Source organism: Lissotriton vulgaris, chromosome 8, assembly GCF_964263255.1.
Source record: "Lissotriton vulgaris chromosome 8, aLisVul1.2, whole genome shotgun sequence".
NCBI lineage: Eukaryota > Metazoa > Chordata > Amphibia > Caudata > Salamandridae > Lissotriton > Lissotriton vulgaris.
This window is the reverse complement of record NC_141696.1, coordinates 1,243,782,446-1,243,800,687: the sequence shown is the minus strand read 5'-3', so window position 1 is coordinate 1,243,800,687 and position 18,242 is coordinate 1,243,782,446. Positions and strand designations below refer to the sequence as shown.

Genomic DNA, 18,242 nt, shown 5'->3' with positions numbered 1-18,242 from the left:
TGCCGGACCAGATTCGGGGGCGTTCCCGAGAATTGGCTTTTGGCTGACGTAGCGTGACGTCGCCAAAAGCCAAAAATTCTCGGGAACGCCCCCGAATCTGGTCCGGGATTGACGGACAGAGCCGTCTTCCAATGGCTAGCCTCCATTTATGGAGCTAGCCAATGAAAGACAGGGGCGAATTCCCAGCCCCCATACTATACTCATTAGGTTTTCGCCTAGCGAAACGATGCTTTCGCATCGTTTTCGCCAGGAAAAACCTAAAAAGGAGGATTAAAAGGGACAATCACATTAAATTGAGGACTGGGAGCAGATTTATGAAGGGTTTTTACCGGCGCTAAGTCATGCAATGTGGTGCAAGCTCTTGCTAGGGTATTTACTTTGAAATATTGTGATACTCCCACCTCGCTTTGCAAACACTTTTACAACCAGAAAACAAAGCAAGAGGTTGTGACGTGCCTCTGAGCCTAACAGGCGCAGCCAAGGGCATGATTTACATCCACCAAAACGATTCTGGTTAAAAACGTCCAATTTGTTTGCCACAATATGCATTCTTTCAATTACAGACATACGCGCGCACGCGCACACACATACGCACACTATATTTTTTTAAAAGCAGGCTCACTCTGCTAATAAAAAAGACGTGATTTGTTTCACGTTAATATAAGCTTAGGGGCTGAAAGGCGATGTGTGGAACCAAACATGCGCTTCCTTCAGGAGCCCCAGATAATATTATGTGGCCAAAATAAGGAAGTCTAAGCTGTATTTGTCAGAGAGAGACAGATGAAAAGAAGTGACCACGCAACTTCAGCTCAACAAAAGACTGGATTCAGATAGTTTCAAGCCACATTTATGAGATTCGACATGCCCAACATGCTTCATTCCCAGATGGTGCTGGTGCTTTGTACCAAATCAGACAGTTCACTTCCACCAGCTCACGCAGTTGACAAATAGTGTGAGCCTGGGCAAATGACTTTGTCTTACGAGGTCCCATGTAGTTTATCCAAAATAGGTTGTACTTAGAAACGTGCCAATCCCCTATTTAAAGTGCTGGACTGGGCCTTTTAGTAAAGCACACGCTGTGACGTGTATTGCTACACTGTGACACGTGCAAAGGTAATGGCGCCAGGAAGAAGAAAAGCTCATGCTACCACTGCACTCTTTGTAATCACACTGAAACATGATTTGAATTTCACTCCATGTCCTTATTTCACACACGTGTTTTTTTAAAGGCCTATTGTGTTTGTATCGAACATAGAAAAAAGGAGGGGTTTGTCTGCTGAATACAGGAAATTAGCTCCAAGAGGAGTGTTGCTCCTTGTTTACGGAATACTTGAGTATTTGGTCCCATCTGGATAAATAATTAATGTGCCTGCTCGAACACAGATAAATGGTTGAGGACACCAGTAAGCCACCAGTGACTCCAGGAAGCCGGACTGCCCCCACCCCTGTCTGGCACCTGGCCCAGCCGCTTATCTGCAACTTAAAGTGCCTCTGAATGTTATTACCCCGCGGACCCTTTCATGCTGAGGCCCGGGACGCAGGGGCCAGGGGCACCGCTGGGCACTCCAACGGCCCCACTCTGTCCAGCCATTTTGCTATTCCTGCAGCTAGGCCCGGCAAGAGCCTGCGCGGGTTCCCAGCTCGCATGATCAGGGGCGGCCTTAGGCATGTGCAAGCTGTGCACCTGCACAGGGCCACCAAACCCCAGGGGCCACCACGCCAATATATATCCTTAATATAACAGTCCTCTGAGGATGGATACATATTTGCATGGTGGCCCCTGGCAGGGATTTGGTGGCCTCCGGTTCTGTTCCACTTCAAAACACCCTGACCCCCCCTCTTCAGTGGCCTCCGCGCTCCGCCCCACCCGGACCACCTCTTCCGGGGCCCCCTACCTACGCTGACTGCTCAGGGCCGCCATGAGCCTAGAGTCGCCCCTGGCGTGATTGGGCTGCTGCAGCAGCAGCGAGCACACGATTTAGCAATGCTTTCTTTAAAAACTTCTGGTCTTATCACATTTGAGATCAGGTTCCCGGCAGCTTAAATCACACCGTCGTCCCTACAACTTCCCTGAGAAATGCTGAAAGAAACTATTAACAAACAGCAAAGTGGGAGCCAAGGTGAGCCAGGCCGCAGTAAAGTAGCATTTGCAATGCAATAGGTCTCGCATTTGTGAGAGTTTGAGCTATTGGAATTGTAAATTGCAATGCCTTTTATTGATGTGTTGGTTTTTAAAACATAGAAAAAAGGCATTGTCATTTACAATGCCAAAAGCTTAAACTCTCGTAAATGCGAGACCTATTGCATTGCAAATGCTTGTTACAGTTATTTTTTAGCACGTTTTTTTCCTACTATGATAAACTGGTTTACTGTGTGCCTTACGAATCCACAGTTTGTGATGGTTATTAAGTGTGGGCTGCTTAGTTAGAACTCTGATCTTTTTATCTGTGATACAGATTCTTCTGTTTCTGCTTGCTCTAAAATTATACCGGGATGCATATTGACTCCATTCTTTAGAAATGTATTTAAATTGTCCAGTGTACTCTAGTGTACTCTCGTGTAATTTTGCATAACGCTTGTTACGCAGGAATTCATGAAATTTGATTTTTATGCCACGCTTTGCAATGATGCACTGTAGGTGGCGAAAAATTGGCGTACTTGAAAGATGGAAATTATCCAAATTAGAGCAAGTCCTGTTGAAGCGCTTGTGCCTAGGCCTCTAATCTGCCTTTTTGCTGTTCTTGGCAGGACCAGGTTGATACCCTGACATTCCAAAGCCATTCTCTAAGGGACCGAGCAAAGCGCTTTGAGGAAGCACTGAGGAAGAGCACTGATGAGCAGTACCAGGTAAGCAATCAACTTCTTACTGTAAACACAAACATGCTTACCGTAAATCTGTATTGTATGGTATCCGATAAACTGTGACACGCAAGGACGTCTTTGCTCTATCCTACATTGTTTACTGCTCTGTAAAACATATAGGTTCTACGTGTAAACGAAGAAGATAAAACGAAAGCAACCTGCCCTAGAACTGCTACCCCTTCCAGATTTTCAATAACCCCATAGGTGAAGACTTTGCAGTAAATAATAGTTTGATATATTTTTTCCACGTGCTTTTGAGACCTTTGTGATTGGGACGTCTACTCTAGACAGCTGCCTGCAGTTCCTGCTGAACAAACCTTATCCACTGTGCAATATGCTTAAATGGCATTTCCCTTCAGTATCAATGCAGGAATGATGCTGGCACTTGTCAGGTCATATTGGGAGGAGTACATTATGAATTGCTAGTACATAGTTTCAGTGATTTAAAGCATCAAATGGACTTGCATATGGGTTGTGTTAGTTGATTTGTGGTGGAGAATTTAGATAACATTGCTGCATAGTTTGCTCCACGATGCGGCATAACCCTAGTCGTCCTGACAATGTTAAAGTTCTACCAAGTTATTAAGGGGTTGTCATTATGATGTTGAAATTTGTATGATAATGATTGCAATGTGTATTGCACAAGCAACCATGAAATTATTCATCTATTTCAAGGTACCCTGTAATATAGGGTTTTTTATACCACTTCATCTTGGGCAATAAATGCACCAAAACTTTCTCCCACATTGAGATTGTATGGTCTCGGCATTCTGCTCTGCCTTCTGCGCATCCGCCGCACTGGCAGATGCACTGGAGGCATCACAATCCACGCCAGGTAGAGAAAGGACTCTAAATATGGAGAGTTGTCCATCACCATGGGAAAGGAGACCTCAGCCTCGACTGACCTGGTGGGCATCCCAGTATCCTGTCAAACCATAATTAAACTCATGAACCACTTTTTTTGAGTGCAACATCCTCCAATGGACAAGCCAAGATTGTAGTTGATAAGGGCTCCATATGGTAGGATATTTGATTTTAACCGCCCTACTGTAGCCTTGAATATCCCACCTAAAAGCTTTAAGAGGGACCAACCACAAGCCCTGGCGCTTTTCCCTAGTCATCAAGAGGTGAAAAAATTACCAAGTTTCAATTTTTTCTAGGTGTTAGATATCTTACTCCTAGTTAATCCTAGCGATCCCAAATTGCTAGGGGAGTCTTCCAGGCGATCACGTCGATGGGGTACAATCGCAATCAATCACTCTAGCAAGAGGTCCAGCACAGTTCTCTTGCCCTATATGATTCTGGGACAATTAGAGGCCAGCAGGGCAAATTCTTTTTTTTTTTTTATCATTTTATTAACATTGCTCAAAAAGACCATACTGTACATCAATCCCATGCTGGCGTACATGGTATAGCTTTATCATCACAACAATTGTTTGACGGATAGATAGGGAGTCATATACGTTCAGTGTCTTCAAAAGGCAGAGCCAATTCTTAAGCACATTTCTGTGACCTTGGTTGCAGTGGAGAACTAATCCAGTCCTCCTTCATCTTCCAGGTGGATACTTCCTATTCTCTTCAAGCCCAGCTGAGTTCTGAGGAGCTGGTTGGTGGGAAGATATTATGATAGGGGTTACTAGCCTGGGTTTGTTGGTAACTCCTACTCGAATCCCAAGCCCATTCTCACAGCCCACCCAGCCATTTTACAGAATTTCCTTTCTGTTTACCGTAAAATAATCCCAGCAAGCCCATTCTGGTAGGCTTCCAACAATTCGGCTTGAATGTTGACTGTGGATTTAGAATTGTAGAACCCCTGCAATTGATGAACCTTGCTTTATAGGAGTTCACAGTTAAAGCTTTGTTATAGAGGTTTAGAGTTGAACTTTAATTTGTAGAGATTATGGGCAGAACCTTAGTTTATAGAGATTAAGCGTAGAATTTGAGAGGTTTAGGGTTGTACCTTAATTCATAGAGGTTCAGGTTTGACTGTGAGGCTGGCAAATGCAGATCCCAGAAGGAAACATAAAACTGCTAATTTGTAATTATTCGCTCTGTGTATGACAAGAGGGAATCATGTGTTTGCCCTTATCACTGTTGTGTGTCAATGGCAGGTTTGCTTCTGGCAGCATTGATTGTATTCTGCACTTAAAAAACCTCCATGAATTATTGAGGCGTTTCCTGAAAGTACATAGTTCTCCATCCATCGGGAATCTTTTTCAGGGGCTGAATTCTTGGGGTAATGAACACACAGAAAAGTGCTCTGGTCTCACAGGGTTAGTAATCATCTGATCAGACTCCACCCAAAATAACTGGAGAACTCAGACCCATATCCCAAATTAGGCTAAAGGGAACAGTGCAGTGGTTCTGCCCTGTGCAGCCCAGAGGGCATCAACACAGAGGGGCATGTTTATGAGATTTGCCACGCAGGTTACCTTGCTGTGCTGCACTGCATGACAGGGAAAGGACAGGAATTTAAAAGAATACAGCACATTCCTGCCTTTTCCCCTGCTCTGGCGCCGGTTTGGGTGCCAAGTGCCAATGCAGGCACCCTTGCACCGTTGTGCAAGGGTGCCTGTGTTGCATGCAGGATTGTTCTTTTGCAGGAAGGAGCACCTTTCTGCACAAAACAATCCTTTGAGGCATATTCCTCTATTTATGTGTGCTGCAGAATGTGGCACACATAGAAAGAGGAAGTATTGGGGTGAAATGAAGATATTTCTCCTCATTCATTACGCTTCTCCTGGGAAGGTGTATCTTTTTGGTGCATTCCCAGGTATTCTGGTTCTGGTAGATCTGGGAATGCATCAAACACCATGGGAGTTGTGTGGGAACACCCACACAACGCCCATGGAATGCCTCCCTAGTGCATAGTACGGCAACGCAGCGATTTGGGCTGCATTGCTTTCCTCAAGATTCATGAAGCCACTCAGGGCCACGCAAGGTGGCCTTGCGTGGCTGCATAAATCTCATCTTTGAGCTGCGTTGTGCATGTACCACGTTGTATGGTGCAAGCGCGACACAACTGGGGACAAAAATATGGTCCTAATATTTTGAAACGCATGGTAATTTGCTGGCAGGAACAAGTGATGTGGGCAAAACCTGCTCACACATTTTAGTTTATACACAAACGTGAGTGTAAAACAAATTATAAATCCACTGTCCATCAGCCCAGGCATCTCAAACACATAGATATTCTTTAGGCTTATTGAAGAACCTTGCCAACCACCACCACAGCAGCAGCTTCAGCTGCAGTCGCATATTTACTCCAGTATCCATCAGAAGGCCAAGCCAAGGGTAAATTTGCTCATTTTAAGGTGGAAAATGTTGACAGCATTTGATTTGAATTAAACATTTGACTAGGCAACTACTGAACAATGGTTAAGACTTTATTACTAAAATTAGTTTTCCCTATTGACAGCCAGACATCCTCTGGCCTGTGGACTCCACACAGCACACCGCTTCAGATAGAGGATCAATAAGTATACTTTCTTATTTGTTTTCAAGTGATGCCATTGAATCAAAACTGGTCACAACTAGCATTGTAAGTGTTGTACTTTGCTCCCACTGCAGACCTCTGCTTTTTCATCCCAATAAACCATTGTCGATTGTTTGGTAACAAAGAACATTTTAGAAAAATTTGTATCCATTTCTGTAGGATGCGTTGGCACCATTTCAGCACCTGGAGGAAGATTTAAGCAGTCTGAAACAAGTTTTGGAGATGAAAAACCAACAGATCCATGAACAGGAAAAAAAGATCATGGAGCTTGAAAAACTGGTAAACTGCTGCACTCATGTTATTATCTTCCTTGCAAGCCCTAAATGTGTATGTTCTAATATGGTAGATGGTGTTCACAAGTATATAAACATTTAAACAAGCATTGGAAATGCAATAGGTCTCGCATTAGAAAAGTTGTAGCTATTGGTCTTGTAAATGAAAAATATTTTATTTATTTGTTGGTTTTTAAAATAGCTAAATTGATAGCTTTGTCATTTACAATGGCAATAGTTATAACTTTCGCGAATGTGACACCTATATCATTTGGAATGCAACATGTTTTGTATCTACGTGACTTACATGGCAGCTCTGGTCGTTAGGCCACATCTCTAGAGAGCAGGAGAGTGCAGCAGGGGAGAGAAGCACAGCAATGCAATAGTTCTCGCATTAGGAAAGTTTGAGCTATTGGTATTGTAAAGGACACATTTTTTATTTATGTGCTTGTTTTGAAAATAGCGAAATTAATAGCTTTGTTATTTACAATGCCAATAGTTTTATCTTTCGCAAATGTGACACCTATTGTAACACAATATGTGTTGTAGCACTGAGTGGAGTGAGGGGTGTGAGGGTGAGGAGGTGTGAGGGTGAGGGTGTGAGGGTGAGTGAGGGGGTGTGAGGGTGAGGGTGTGAGGCTGAGTGAGGGTGAGAGGGTTGTGAGGGGGGGTGAGGGTGTGAGGGTGAGTAAGGGTGTGTGAGGATGAGGGAGTGAGGATGAGTGAGGGTGTGAGGATGAGGGTGTGTGAGGGTGGGTGAGGGTGTGAGGGTTGGTGAGGGTGGGTGAGGGTGAGGGTTTGTGAGGGTGAGAGGATGTGAGTGTGTGTGATGGTGAGGAAGTGTGAGTGTGAGGGTGACTGAGGGTGTGTGAGGGTGAGGGGTGAGGGTAAGGGTGTGTGAGGGTGAGTGGGTCCTATGGGTCCTATGTGTGATCCTATGAATATATTGCATTTCATCAAGCCTTCTTTTTCAATTAATCACGAAACCACCTTCAAATACATGAGTTTAGGACGTACAGTAAAACCCTCTTCTGTTTCTTGCAACAGATTATAATGGTGCTCCATCTATAGTAAGAATCTAGCCCACATATAGTATACACATGACAACTGACATGCTTATTTGTTCACTGGTGGCATTTTCGTCATGACAGGGAGCGGTAACATTTCTTACTCCGTGTTTAAAAAGTGAGACTTTTAATAAACGCCCCTCAATCCAGTGAGATCATCTAAAGCTCTAAAGAGAAAAGGTTTTGCGCGATAAATAACTACAGACATCTAAACATCAGAGCTTACTATGGTCTCCAGAGATTCTACTATCTGCATGCCTCCCTCCTTTTCTCTTTCCCTCAACACCCTTAAAGCCACTACCTGAGCGCTGGACCGCGAGGCTGAGAAGCAACAGCTGAGCCACATGCCCGCCAGACATTGGCGCCATTTCCTCACAGAACCGTTGACAGCTATCGACACAACATGCGAAAATCCCACCTCAAGATGGATCACATTGCGCGTGACCTCACGAGCCCGCCCACTTCTGTGACTTGACGGCTCAGGCTGTGACAGCCAGAATGCGCGTGCGCCTCGACGCGTGGGGACGTTCAGAGGGAGTCTCATGCGACGTAAGTTGAGCCGTAGGGCGTTTCATTCCGCTTAGGGGTTATCTTTCTTAGTGGGTTACTGCTGCACGATTTAGCGTTTAAAAACGTTTTCTTTTGCGGCGTGAAAGACGATAGAATAGTATGCCAACACGAGTTTCTTGAACAGAGCCATTCGGAAGGGAAGGGTAACTCGGATAACTCGTTGTTTACTGCCTTTGCTACAGTGGGTTGTTTATGTAGAGATTGTTCTCTGAAACGAATTTGAGTTTCCACATTTCAGCTCTGCGTACAGCTTGCAATAGTTTTCATTTGATTAAGGCTGCTGCGTTTTTTTATTTTAATCTAGCATGAAACTGCCAGTCACAGCTTTCACTTCCACCAATTCAGGTATGCTGGGTTTGTTCTATGCCCTCCAGGGTTCACACCCAAGAGACTTCTCCAATCAGACCTTGTGTAAGAGCGATTCTGTTGTGCAGCAGTGCAGGTGCTTCGTATTTCCCAGGAGCGGTGAGCCCTGAAGGAGAAAATATATGAACACCAGCTGCCGGAAACAAGCAGTGCCGTAAAATATATTTTTTAAAACAGTACCTTGTTCATAGAGGTGAAGAGTCCTCTGGTCAGTGACTCCGGGGAAAAGGGAGGGGGCGGAGCGGGTAAAAAAAAAAACAAGACGGAGGGAAGGCAGAGAAGGGAAGGGGGGAGGAGAAATGCGACACGGCGGGCAGGGGAGGGGGCGGAGCGGGGAGAGGGTGTGAAAGCAGCAGGGGCCTGGAGTGCGGCTGAGGGAACAGACGGCGATTCGAAATGCGACACGGCAGGCAGGGGAGGGGGCGGAGCGGGGGTGTGGGAAGAGTGCGCCTGAGGGAAAAGACATGCAAGGCAGGCGGCTGGGGGCATGTGCACGCGCTTTTAAGCTCAATGCGCATGCGCATTGAGCTTGAATTTCACGGGCACTGAAAGGAATCGCCACGATTCCTTGCAAGTTGGTTAAAGACTGTTTAAGCCCCCATAGTCTCGCAAGTTCATTTCGCATGCGCATCGACAGGCGAGACCTAAAAATGAACAGATCATAGCTGGACTGCCAAATAGAAAACCGAAAACATATTAAAAGCAATTTATTGGTTCTAAATCTTGTATCTAAAATTATTGTAGAGACATCAAAAATATGAACTGACTCTAGAACGGTAATTGGAAAAAACAGGCAGAGCAGCATCAGGTTCTTCAGTTAGGACTGAGAGTTGTAACTTTATTTGCTTCCCCTAGTGACCTTAGCAATAGTATGTCTGACGCCTAAATCTGGGGTCACAGATCTCAGTATGTTGAGAAGCAGGCTCTCTCATGGATTAAGTAACCGCATACTACAGGTTTCTGTTTTTTGCCTCCTCGAGAGCTTCATATAACCTGTGTTATTGGGGTTTGTGATAGAGTCTGATCTATGAGAAATCATCTCTTTGCAGGCATAATATGCCACAAAGGTTAGAAGCAGAAGAAGTGTGGCGTGACCTCCAGCAAGTGAAAAAGGGGAGTTACTGTAGATCCAGACGTGCGTATTTACCTCTCTGTATTGCCTTCAAATTTTCACTGCCAGGCCTGTTGCCCTGGAACTCTTGGAATTTCCCACCCGCCGTCCAGCCCTGCTATTAGGTTACTGGCTGGTGTAAGCAAAATCAAGGACGTATTCTCTGTCAAGTATTTCTAGGGAAATGCCTTTTGCACATATATTCTGAATGAATACTCTGGTGCAGCAATCTTGTCAGAATGCTGTTAAGGGTAGTAATTTAAGAGGAATGATCATTGACACGTAAATACTAAGGAGACATTCGTTTGCACAGTAACTCTGTTGGATCTCCTGTCACCTTAACTCTGTAAGCAGGTTAGGGAACAGTAATTCTGAGAAAATTATATAGAACACGGAGGGCCCAATTCACAAAGGTAAGCTTAGACCTGAGGTCTAAGTTTGCACCTGAAGTCGAAGTCCAGACAAGAGACCTATGATTTAGGTCAAGTCCCTGTTCCACCCGTTTGGTTCAGGAATAACATGATACTTATTGGGCAGCAGTTATGAGAAGTAGGAATGCTACACAGCCTCGGAGATATGAACTTCTGGGATAGTAGCAGCAGCCCTTTAGTCATTTGAAACTATTTGCCAAGATTCTGACAGTTTTTACAATTTTAGGCTTTCAATATCTCTTCCTATTTAATGTCTTTGTATGCCCTTCTCGTGAATGCTAACCCAGCTTCGTATTTACAGCATTTCAATGCAATAGCAGCTTTTATTTTGTCCTCTTAGCTGTCAAACATGCAGCCTTCAGCTTTGCAGTCATGATGATACCACTGGGTTGACTTGACTATCTAGAATAAACATAAGGGTCCCTGTAAACCAAAAAGTAATACTCCAAAGACAGAGGTATTTCCTTTTATATAGAAGGGAAACAAATGACTCACCTTTTTGTGTTACGGTAGATGGCAATTACCTCTAACATCAGGTGTCAAATGTGAAACAATGTTAACACTATATAGGCAAGGTCTACAGATACAAGGACAAGGAAGAGCAAAGGCCTCAGTGAGATCTCCAGTAATGAGAAGCAGGTTAAGGAGGAGAATACATCGCGTCGGAGTTTAGTGGCACTGGATGACAATCAGACTCAGAACCGTGTTATGGGTAGGGGCGGCTTTCAGCCCAAGATCTATTCGAAATTTTCATTTCGGAAGGACGCATGGGCAGTGTTAACCCTCAATAATGAAAGCTTGAGTAACCTACCTTCCCCCGTCTTCCCAGAGACAGTACCTTACTTTAATCAACAGCATACAGTAAAAAGAGAAGACAAAGAGGGCGAGGGTGAGCGTGAGAAAGGAGAATGAACTGCACCATGCCTGGAGGGCCCCCAAGAAGAAGGGCCAATTTTAGATACTCCAAAGGCAGCTACACTCAACAAAGACCTTTTGACTCCCACAAAATCCATTGTGAGAGAATGCAGGTCAGTTTAACCCAGGCTGCGCCAAGAGTTTCTGATGTGCCACCAGAACCAAGAATAGGCCAACCACTTGAACCCTTGGCCACAGTAGAGACAGGAAGAGAAGATTCAAACTCCAAGTACTCGCAAAATCTCAAGGAGGGGCAAACGATTATTACCATGGACATTTCTTCTTTAATTTCAACTACGGAGGTCATTAATACTGCACAAGAGATTACAGTACAGCGCATAACGATACGAGATGAACAAATATCAATGGCTGAAGAGCCTCCTTCCGTGCCAAGGGCACAGGGAATCTCAGAACTTACTTCCTCCATATTGGAGTCTGATCTGGTCGCCCTGTGGTTTTCAAGCAGTCCCGAAGGAAAGGGGGAAGGACGAGGTGAGGCAAAAAGAGGTACTCAGCACTACGGGCCAGAAGCTAAAAATAACACTACAATTGAATCCACAGGCATTGTGAATAACAGATCTCCTGAAAATCCAACAGGAAGCATCTTGACCCAAGATTGGGGGGAACCAGAAGTGCCACACTCTGAGCCCTATAGCAGCGAGCCAGACATGTGGCCAGAACAAGAGCGGCACGATTCATTTAATACTTCTTGCATTAGGCATCCTAAGGCGCAAAGTGGGCATCAAATCCGTCCCAAGGAATCGGACGGCCTAGCTACAGATAGGCTGTGGTCGTCCCTACTGGATTCTATGCAGTTGTCCATCGAGGCAATGCAATTTCACTCAGACAAAAAGGAGATGCAATTAACTATTCTTAACTCAGTTGCTAATCACGTCGCTAATATTGACCACAGACTTACAAACATGGCTCAAATGATACACAGGGTGCAAGAGCGAACTTAATTAACACAAGCACACTGTACCTGCTACACCATAGTGGACAAACTGTCCACATTCCCTGCAGCAATGTGGGATCTGGTGAGTGACATTAGGAACATAATGAACATTGCCAGGACAAGCCCCCAAGAAACTTTCAAAAAAGACAATATGGAGGTAAAAACCAGTGGAGAAACTGCCCCCGAGGACAAAAGTATGGGCATTTTCTCCTTAAAGGCTCACACCAAGGTGTACAGATCTACTATCTGCCCAAGTCCATGCCGGCTTAATACATCAAATGTCGCAGAGGGCCAGATAATAGAGTTATCCTGGGTGTGGAAAGGTTAACCAGTGACGGCAACAAAGTAAATCATGCGAGTATCAACTTAGAACAAAGTGATTGCGCTTAACAGCCAAAAGTCGAACCATTGATAACACAAGCCCCTAACATCCAAGATGTGGAAAACGGGCAAGGCAAGGAGAAGCGGACCCAAAACCACAAGAAAAAGAGAAAAGGGAGGAAAAGGAAGAAGAATATAACAGACTACTTTCCTCTAAACAGACCGGATTCTGGGAGAATAAGCTTGGTCGATGTTTTTACTTCTGAACCCTCCTCGTTAAAGATAGAAAGCAAAATGGGCTATTCAACCATGAAGAATTCCCAGGAGATGCCCTCGAGTTATCTAGGGAGACGCCTGAACCAGAGGTGGAAGTTTCCACAGTAGAACAACCCAAGCAAAATTGCCTCACGGGATGCAAAAGCCCGTCAGTAACAGTAACCAGGCCTGCCTAATTAACAGACTAATAAAAAATAAGGCAGTACCCTTTTTGAACTGGAAAAGGGAGAGGGTGTATAACACTGCAACAAATAAAGAGCTCCCTTTCCCTGCTTTTGTACAAAATGAGGCACTGTGCCTCTTGCACTCTAAAGTGAAGTGTTCACCAGTCACTTTCTAAACTAATAAGTCTAAGGTAGGTTACCAAAAGGAAATTTTCTATATTACAAATAACAGTAATTTCAACTAAAACAGGAAAAACCCCGAAGTCTAGAGTCTATTCGTTGTCTATTTTATTAGATAAAAAGCATAAGTTCATTGCATATACCCAACCATTCAAAAGGAACACGCTGCAGGATGGAGCTTACGGGGGACCCCCCTCCACTAATTGAATGCTCACACAATCAGGAGAGACAATCCAAAAGAGAGGGACATTGATGTAAACCCCGACCATCTTTTAAGATAAGAATTCTATGCCAAAGATGCCAGAAGGGGGAAATTAAACCACCACTTGTAAACCCAACCTTCGCTCAGTGTTACCACAAGTTTTTAAAAAGAAGGTAAAGACTCACTGAGATTGAACTAACACTAAGGATTATATGAAACCCTGCAGCTAATTAATAAAGGCAGGAAAATATAATAATCCAGTTTTTCTTCCCAATCTATATGAAATGAAGAATTAAATTGAATAATAAAGAACCCAAGTGAAGCAGTTCCTACACTTAATCAAACAAGATGTTTTTAAAATTGAAAGCAAAGTCCTGAAGAAGGTGACGATCATCATCTGAACACCGAAACGCCGCGTCAACAGAACCCTTTTTTTATTTGTTTTTACTGTACCTGATTTGTTTTTGTAATATATGAGAATTTAAATGTTTTTAATGGATGGATATGTGCAATGAACTTATGCTTTTTATCTAATAAAATAGACAACAAATAAACTCGAGACTGCGGCGGTTTTCCTGTTTTTGTTAAAATTACTGTTATTTGTAATATAGAAAATTTCCTTTTGGTAACCTACCTTAGACTTCATAGTTTATAAAGTGACTGGTGAACACTCCACTTTAGAGTGCAAGAGGCACAGTGCCTCATTTTGTACAAAAGCAGAGAAAGGGAGCTCTTTATTTGTTGAACTGCATAATTAACAGCACACAGGCATATTTGTATGCCGGACACAAGCAGGCCTTCGAGTCATCGCAGGAGACGCCAGAACCAGAGGTGGAAGTTCCCAGAGTAGAACAGCCCAAGCAAAATTGCTCCACGGGAAGAAAAAGTACGCCGAATGGCAGTAACAGCAACCCGGCCTTCATAACCAACAACACACTGGCATACTCGCTTGCCGGACAAAAACAGGCCATTGGGGGCACAGCCAGTGGTACCGATCACCCCCTACTATTAGGCCAGTTAAACCAGACCAAGTATTTCCCTACTAATACCATGAACCAGAATTTTATTCATACCTGAATTCAAATCGAGAGGCCAGGGGGATGCCCTCAATAGAGGGAACATCTTGCTTCTGATCCAATTAATTAGGAGCTTGGCGACATCAATTCAGCGGATCTCGAAGGAATTGAGTTCAAAACCAATAAAGAGCTTTCAAGAAGAGAGATGACCAAGGCAACTTGGGCCTCAGAGGAAACAGCAGTGAGGATCCTTGCGGAGGGTGCCCAACTAAAAGCCTGGGGAGTCAAAATACTTTTACCCAACAACCGGACTATCCTGAACCTCTTATACCCGACAGGCCGGTTCATTCAGACTATCCATATCCCAGGAGCGTTCAATCAGTCCTTAAAGGGGCGCATAGCATGTACGTACATCTACTGGGAGGGAAAAGCCAGGATGGAGAATCCCTACAGGACGAGTGGACCTGGCTAGCTAGAACAATAAACCCACAAGGAGAGGGCGCTTTACTTAGCTCTACCAAAGCCCCCGAGGGCAGCCCGCAACTTCGAATATGCTCGTGGAATGTAAAAGGCCTAGGAAACAAGGCATCGGACACATAATTTCTTTCCTATTTCCAAAGCTTTGACTTAATCTTAATGCACAAGAATTGGTTTGAAGAACCTCAGCACTTACTTGGCTATAAAACCCATCACCTCCCAGCAACCAAAGGAGCCAAATTTGGGCACCTGAAGGGTGGCCTTTCTATCTACTCATCAATTAGCACCCTAAGGGGGACAAGAGAAATTGACTCCATTCTTATCCCAACAAACGGGCTCAAAATTCTTGCCTTGAGCATAGAGGAGGGCAATGCTAAGAACAAATCATAGTGTTAAACGTTTATATTCACCCATGAGATAAAGCCAGAGGAGGTAAAATGGTGGGCATGGAAATACCATATTGCTCTCAGAAGAGTCAACAACTAACCTTATACTGGCCGGAGATTTTAACATGCATATATTAGGACCACAGTCAAGGGACAACAAGCTGGAGGAACAACTTACGGCAGGGAAGATTCCCATCCAGGTACAGGGCAAAAAGATAAATCTGTCAGCCCAGTCCTGGAACTTTATACAGGATATGGAGCATCTGAGCCTTGTGGTACTAAATGGTCGCTTTCCGGGAGATCAACTGCCTGCGGCAACTTATCATAAAGCTATGGCAAGCTCTACAAAAGATTACACGTTGGTTACTTTGCAATTGTTTAGCAGGATTTCTAGTTTCAGGATTGGAACAAAAGAGCACAGCGACCATCAGCTCCAGGAAATTTCGATGTGTATAAATGTATATAAATCCCAGTGGGGAATCCAGCGACTATTTACACCGTGAATTTCAGAAGGCTCAACTGCAAAACTAGCCAACCAGACAAACTGCAAACCAAAGCTAAGTCAATCTGGGAAAACCAAGCTGAGGCACATAGTAATGCAAAAATCTGCTGGTAAACATTGACCAAATGACTAGGGGAGCAGTACGCTAAAAGATTAGGTGGCCCACACCAGGCAGGGGACCACCTAACACCCAGATTGTAAGATCACGATCTGGAAATTAACTCGACCATCTATCAATCTCCAATATACCAAAACTGAGGGCCCTCAACAAAGATATAAACAAAACTTTACGAAAGCTAAGACAAAGGCGAAACAAAACTACTCCACAAAAAACCCTTGCGCAGTTAAAAGCAACAAAGAAAAAATTATCTGGCAAGCAAAAAGGGCAGCAGAAGATACTCTGTGGGCTAAGCTCTTGTATGACGCAAAGACAAATCAAAGCGCAAAATTCTGGCGAACATTAAACAATTTAGGTAATGGTAATGTGCAAGGTATCAACTCTCACCTAACAGAGGAAACTTGGGCAGGTCACCTCCTGGAACACTTCAACTCAAAAGGGGAAAGCCCTGCTACAGCACTACCGGGTCAGGTCAGCCCGGCAAGCTGAGCTCCCATGAAAACACCAACAGGAGGTCAACAAGAGAACTACACTTCACAACTTTGCTGATTAAAAACCGAGTAGCCAAAGGTAGGCCAGAGGGCGCACCGGGCCCCAACTGCATCCCCCCCAACATTATTCAAAACTGACCCGAACTACTGGACGGCTGCATTACTACCAGTGTTCAATACCATAGGAGAAGGGGGAGGGGTATTCCTGGAAAGGCTCCATAATATCTCCAATCTACAAGAAAGGAGATAAGAATAAAGCAACCAGGTACAGACTTGTAGCCCTAATTGATGTTGAGGTGACATACTATGCCGATCTCCTCCTGGACGAATTAACAGCATGGACAAATGAAAAAGCCCTCATCCCCATCAATCAGACAGGCTTTTGCAAAGGTACAGGGACCATTACAAATATACTTGCTCTGACGCTATTGATGGACGGCGTCAAAGTAGCAAATCTCCCCCTTTTCCTTTGCTTCATTGACTATTTTGCTGCTTTAGACCGTATAAACAGGCACAAATTGTGGGCTAAACTAGTGAAGATGGAAATTCCAGTAGCACTTTTAAAGCAGATAATCCTCCTACATACTAACACTTGGGTTCAAGTAAAGCTAGGAACCGGTGAATACCTGTCAAGGAGAATACCAACTACAAGGGGTTTGAAGCAGGGGAGTGTGCTGACCCCCATACTTTTTAATTTGTTTATGGCAGACCTTTCTTCAGAATTAAACAGCAGCATCTCACATGCTCCCAGGCTGGGGGGGGCTGTCACTCTCTAGCCTACTGTACGCTGACAACGATGTGCTAATTAGCCGAACTCCAATTGGGCTTCAGCACCTGCTAAATACAACTATTAAGCATGCAGCATCTAACGTTCTAATTATCAATCTAGATAAGTCATAGGTTGTGCGCTTTAATCCGAAAAAGAACTCAATCGGGTTTCACTGGAACCTGGCAGGAGCACCCATGGAGGCTGTGGCGGAATATAAGTACCTTGGGGTGATACTCGACGAGCAAGGTACTTTTAAACCAGAAAAAGAAGCCATAAAACTGAGAGGAAACTCCAAAGCAGTAGCTCTAAAATCTCTGAAACTTAAAACTGCCAGCCCAAGCTTTAACCCCTTACTACAAGTTTTACAAGCAAAGTTAATCCCAGCTATCACTTACAGGAGCCAGTGCCCCAGGGGAAAAGATGAGGAGACTTTGGAACAAACTGTGTTGAGATCAGCAAGAATAATCTTCAGCCTGCCAAATGATTTCTCTCTCACACAAATCAGGCTAAAGTTTGGTCTAAAGTTGCAAAAAATAGCTCGAAACACCGTTGAGCGAAATGCTGGTTTAGGATCAGAAGCTCTGATGAGAGCTCTCTGAATTTCCATCTATGGAAAGCGATAAACTCAAGCAAAGCCTGCACCCCAAGAGAATACATAACCGCATCTATAAATCGCCTAGGCCTGAAGGAGCTCTGGACAACCCCGGGAACGCAGAACAGTTTCAAGTCTTTGGTAAACAGGACAGTAAAAAGGCTGTCAGTACTAGAGGATAAAGAAGCGCTCTGGGGAAGGTCTCATGGTTGGTGCGTGCTGCAGAGTTATACAAACCCTGGCCCGCAAAATTATCTGTGCACTGGCTTCATTAGGAGATTAAAAGAGGAATATCTCCGGTTTCGATTGGGAATTCTTCCTTTCCTGCCGCACCTTCCAGCATCGAAGCGATTCGCAGAAATAACTAAGTGCCGCCTTTGCTGGGAAGCAGAAGAGAGCATCACGTATCTACTATGCATCTGCCGCGGACTGGATCGAACCTACAGGCAAGCAGTGAAGGCCTGATTAGGAGGAGGAGATATACAGCTGGCATACCGATTCGTACAATTCATGGGGGCAGTAGAGGAGAAAATAAAGAGATCCGGCGCACCATAAACAGTTCCGATCAAGGGCACCCCATCCCCTAGAATTGGCATTTTTTTACTGGGGAAACGCCTGACACAAAAAGCGTTCCTTTTATTACATTGAAAATAAAATTTGGTTAAATATTGGGCACTTGACAGGCCATGGACCTATAGCATCC

At 44.3% G+C, this 18,242-nt stretch overlaps 1 protein-coding gene across 1 annotated transcript in view; it reads left to right on the top strand.

Moving 5' to 3' along the window:
- The window catches only part of MTUS2 (microtubule associated scaffold protein 2), a 1,086,829-nt gene that overhangs the window by 1,045,587 nt on the left and 23,000 nt on the right, over positions 1-18,242 (top strand). The window contains exons 12-13 of the mRNA XM_086935158.1: positions 2,749-2,847; positions 6,518-6,637. Coding sequence (XP_086791284.1) covers positions 2,749-2,847; positions 6,518-6,637 — 219 coding nt within the window. The remainder of the gene's footprint in view (positions 1-2,748; positions 2,848-6,517; positions 6,638-18,242) is intronic.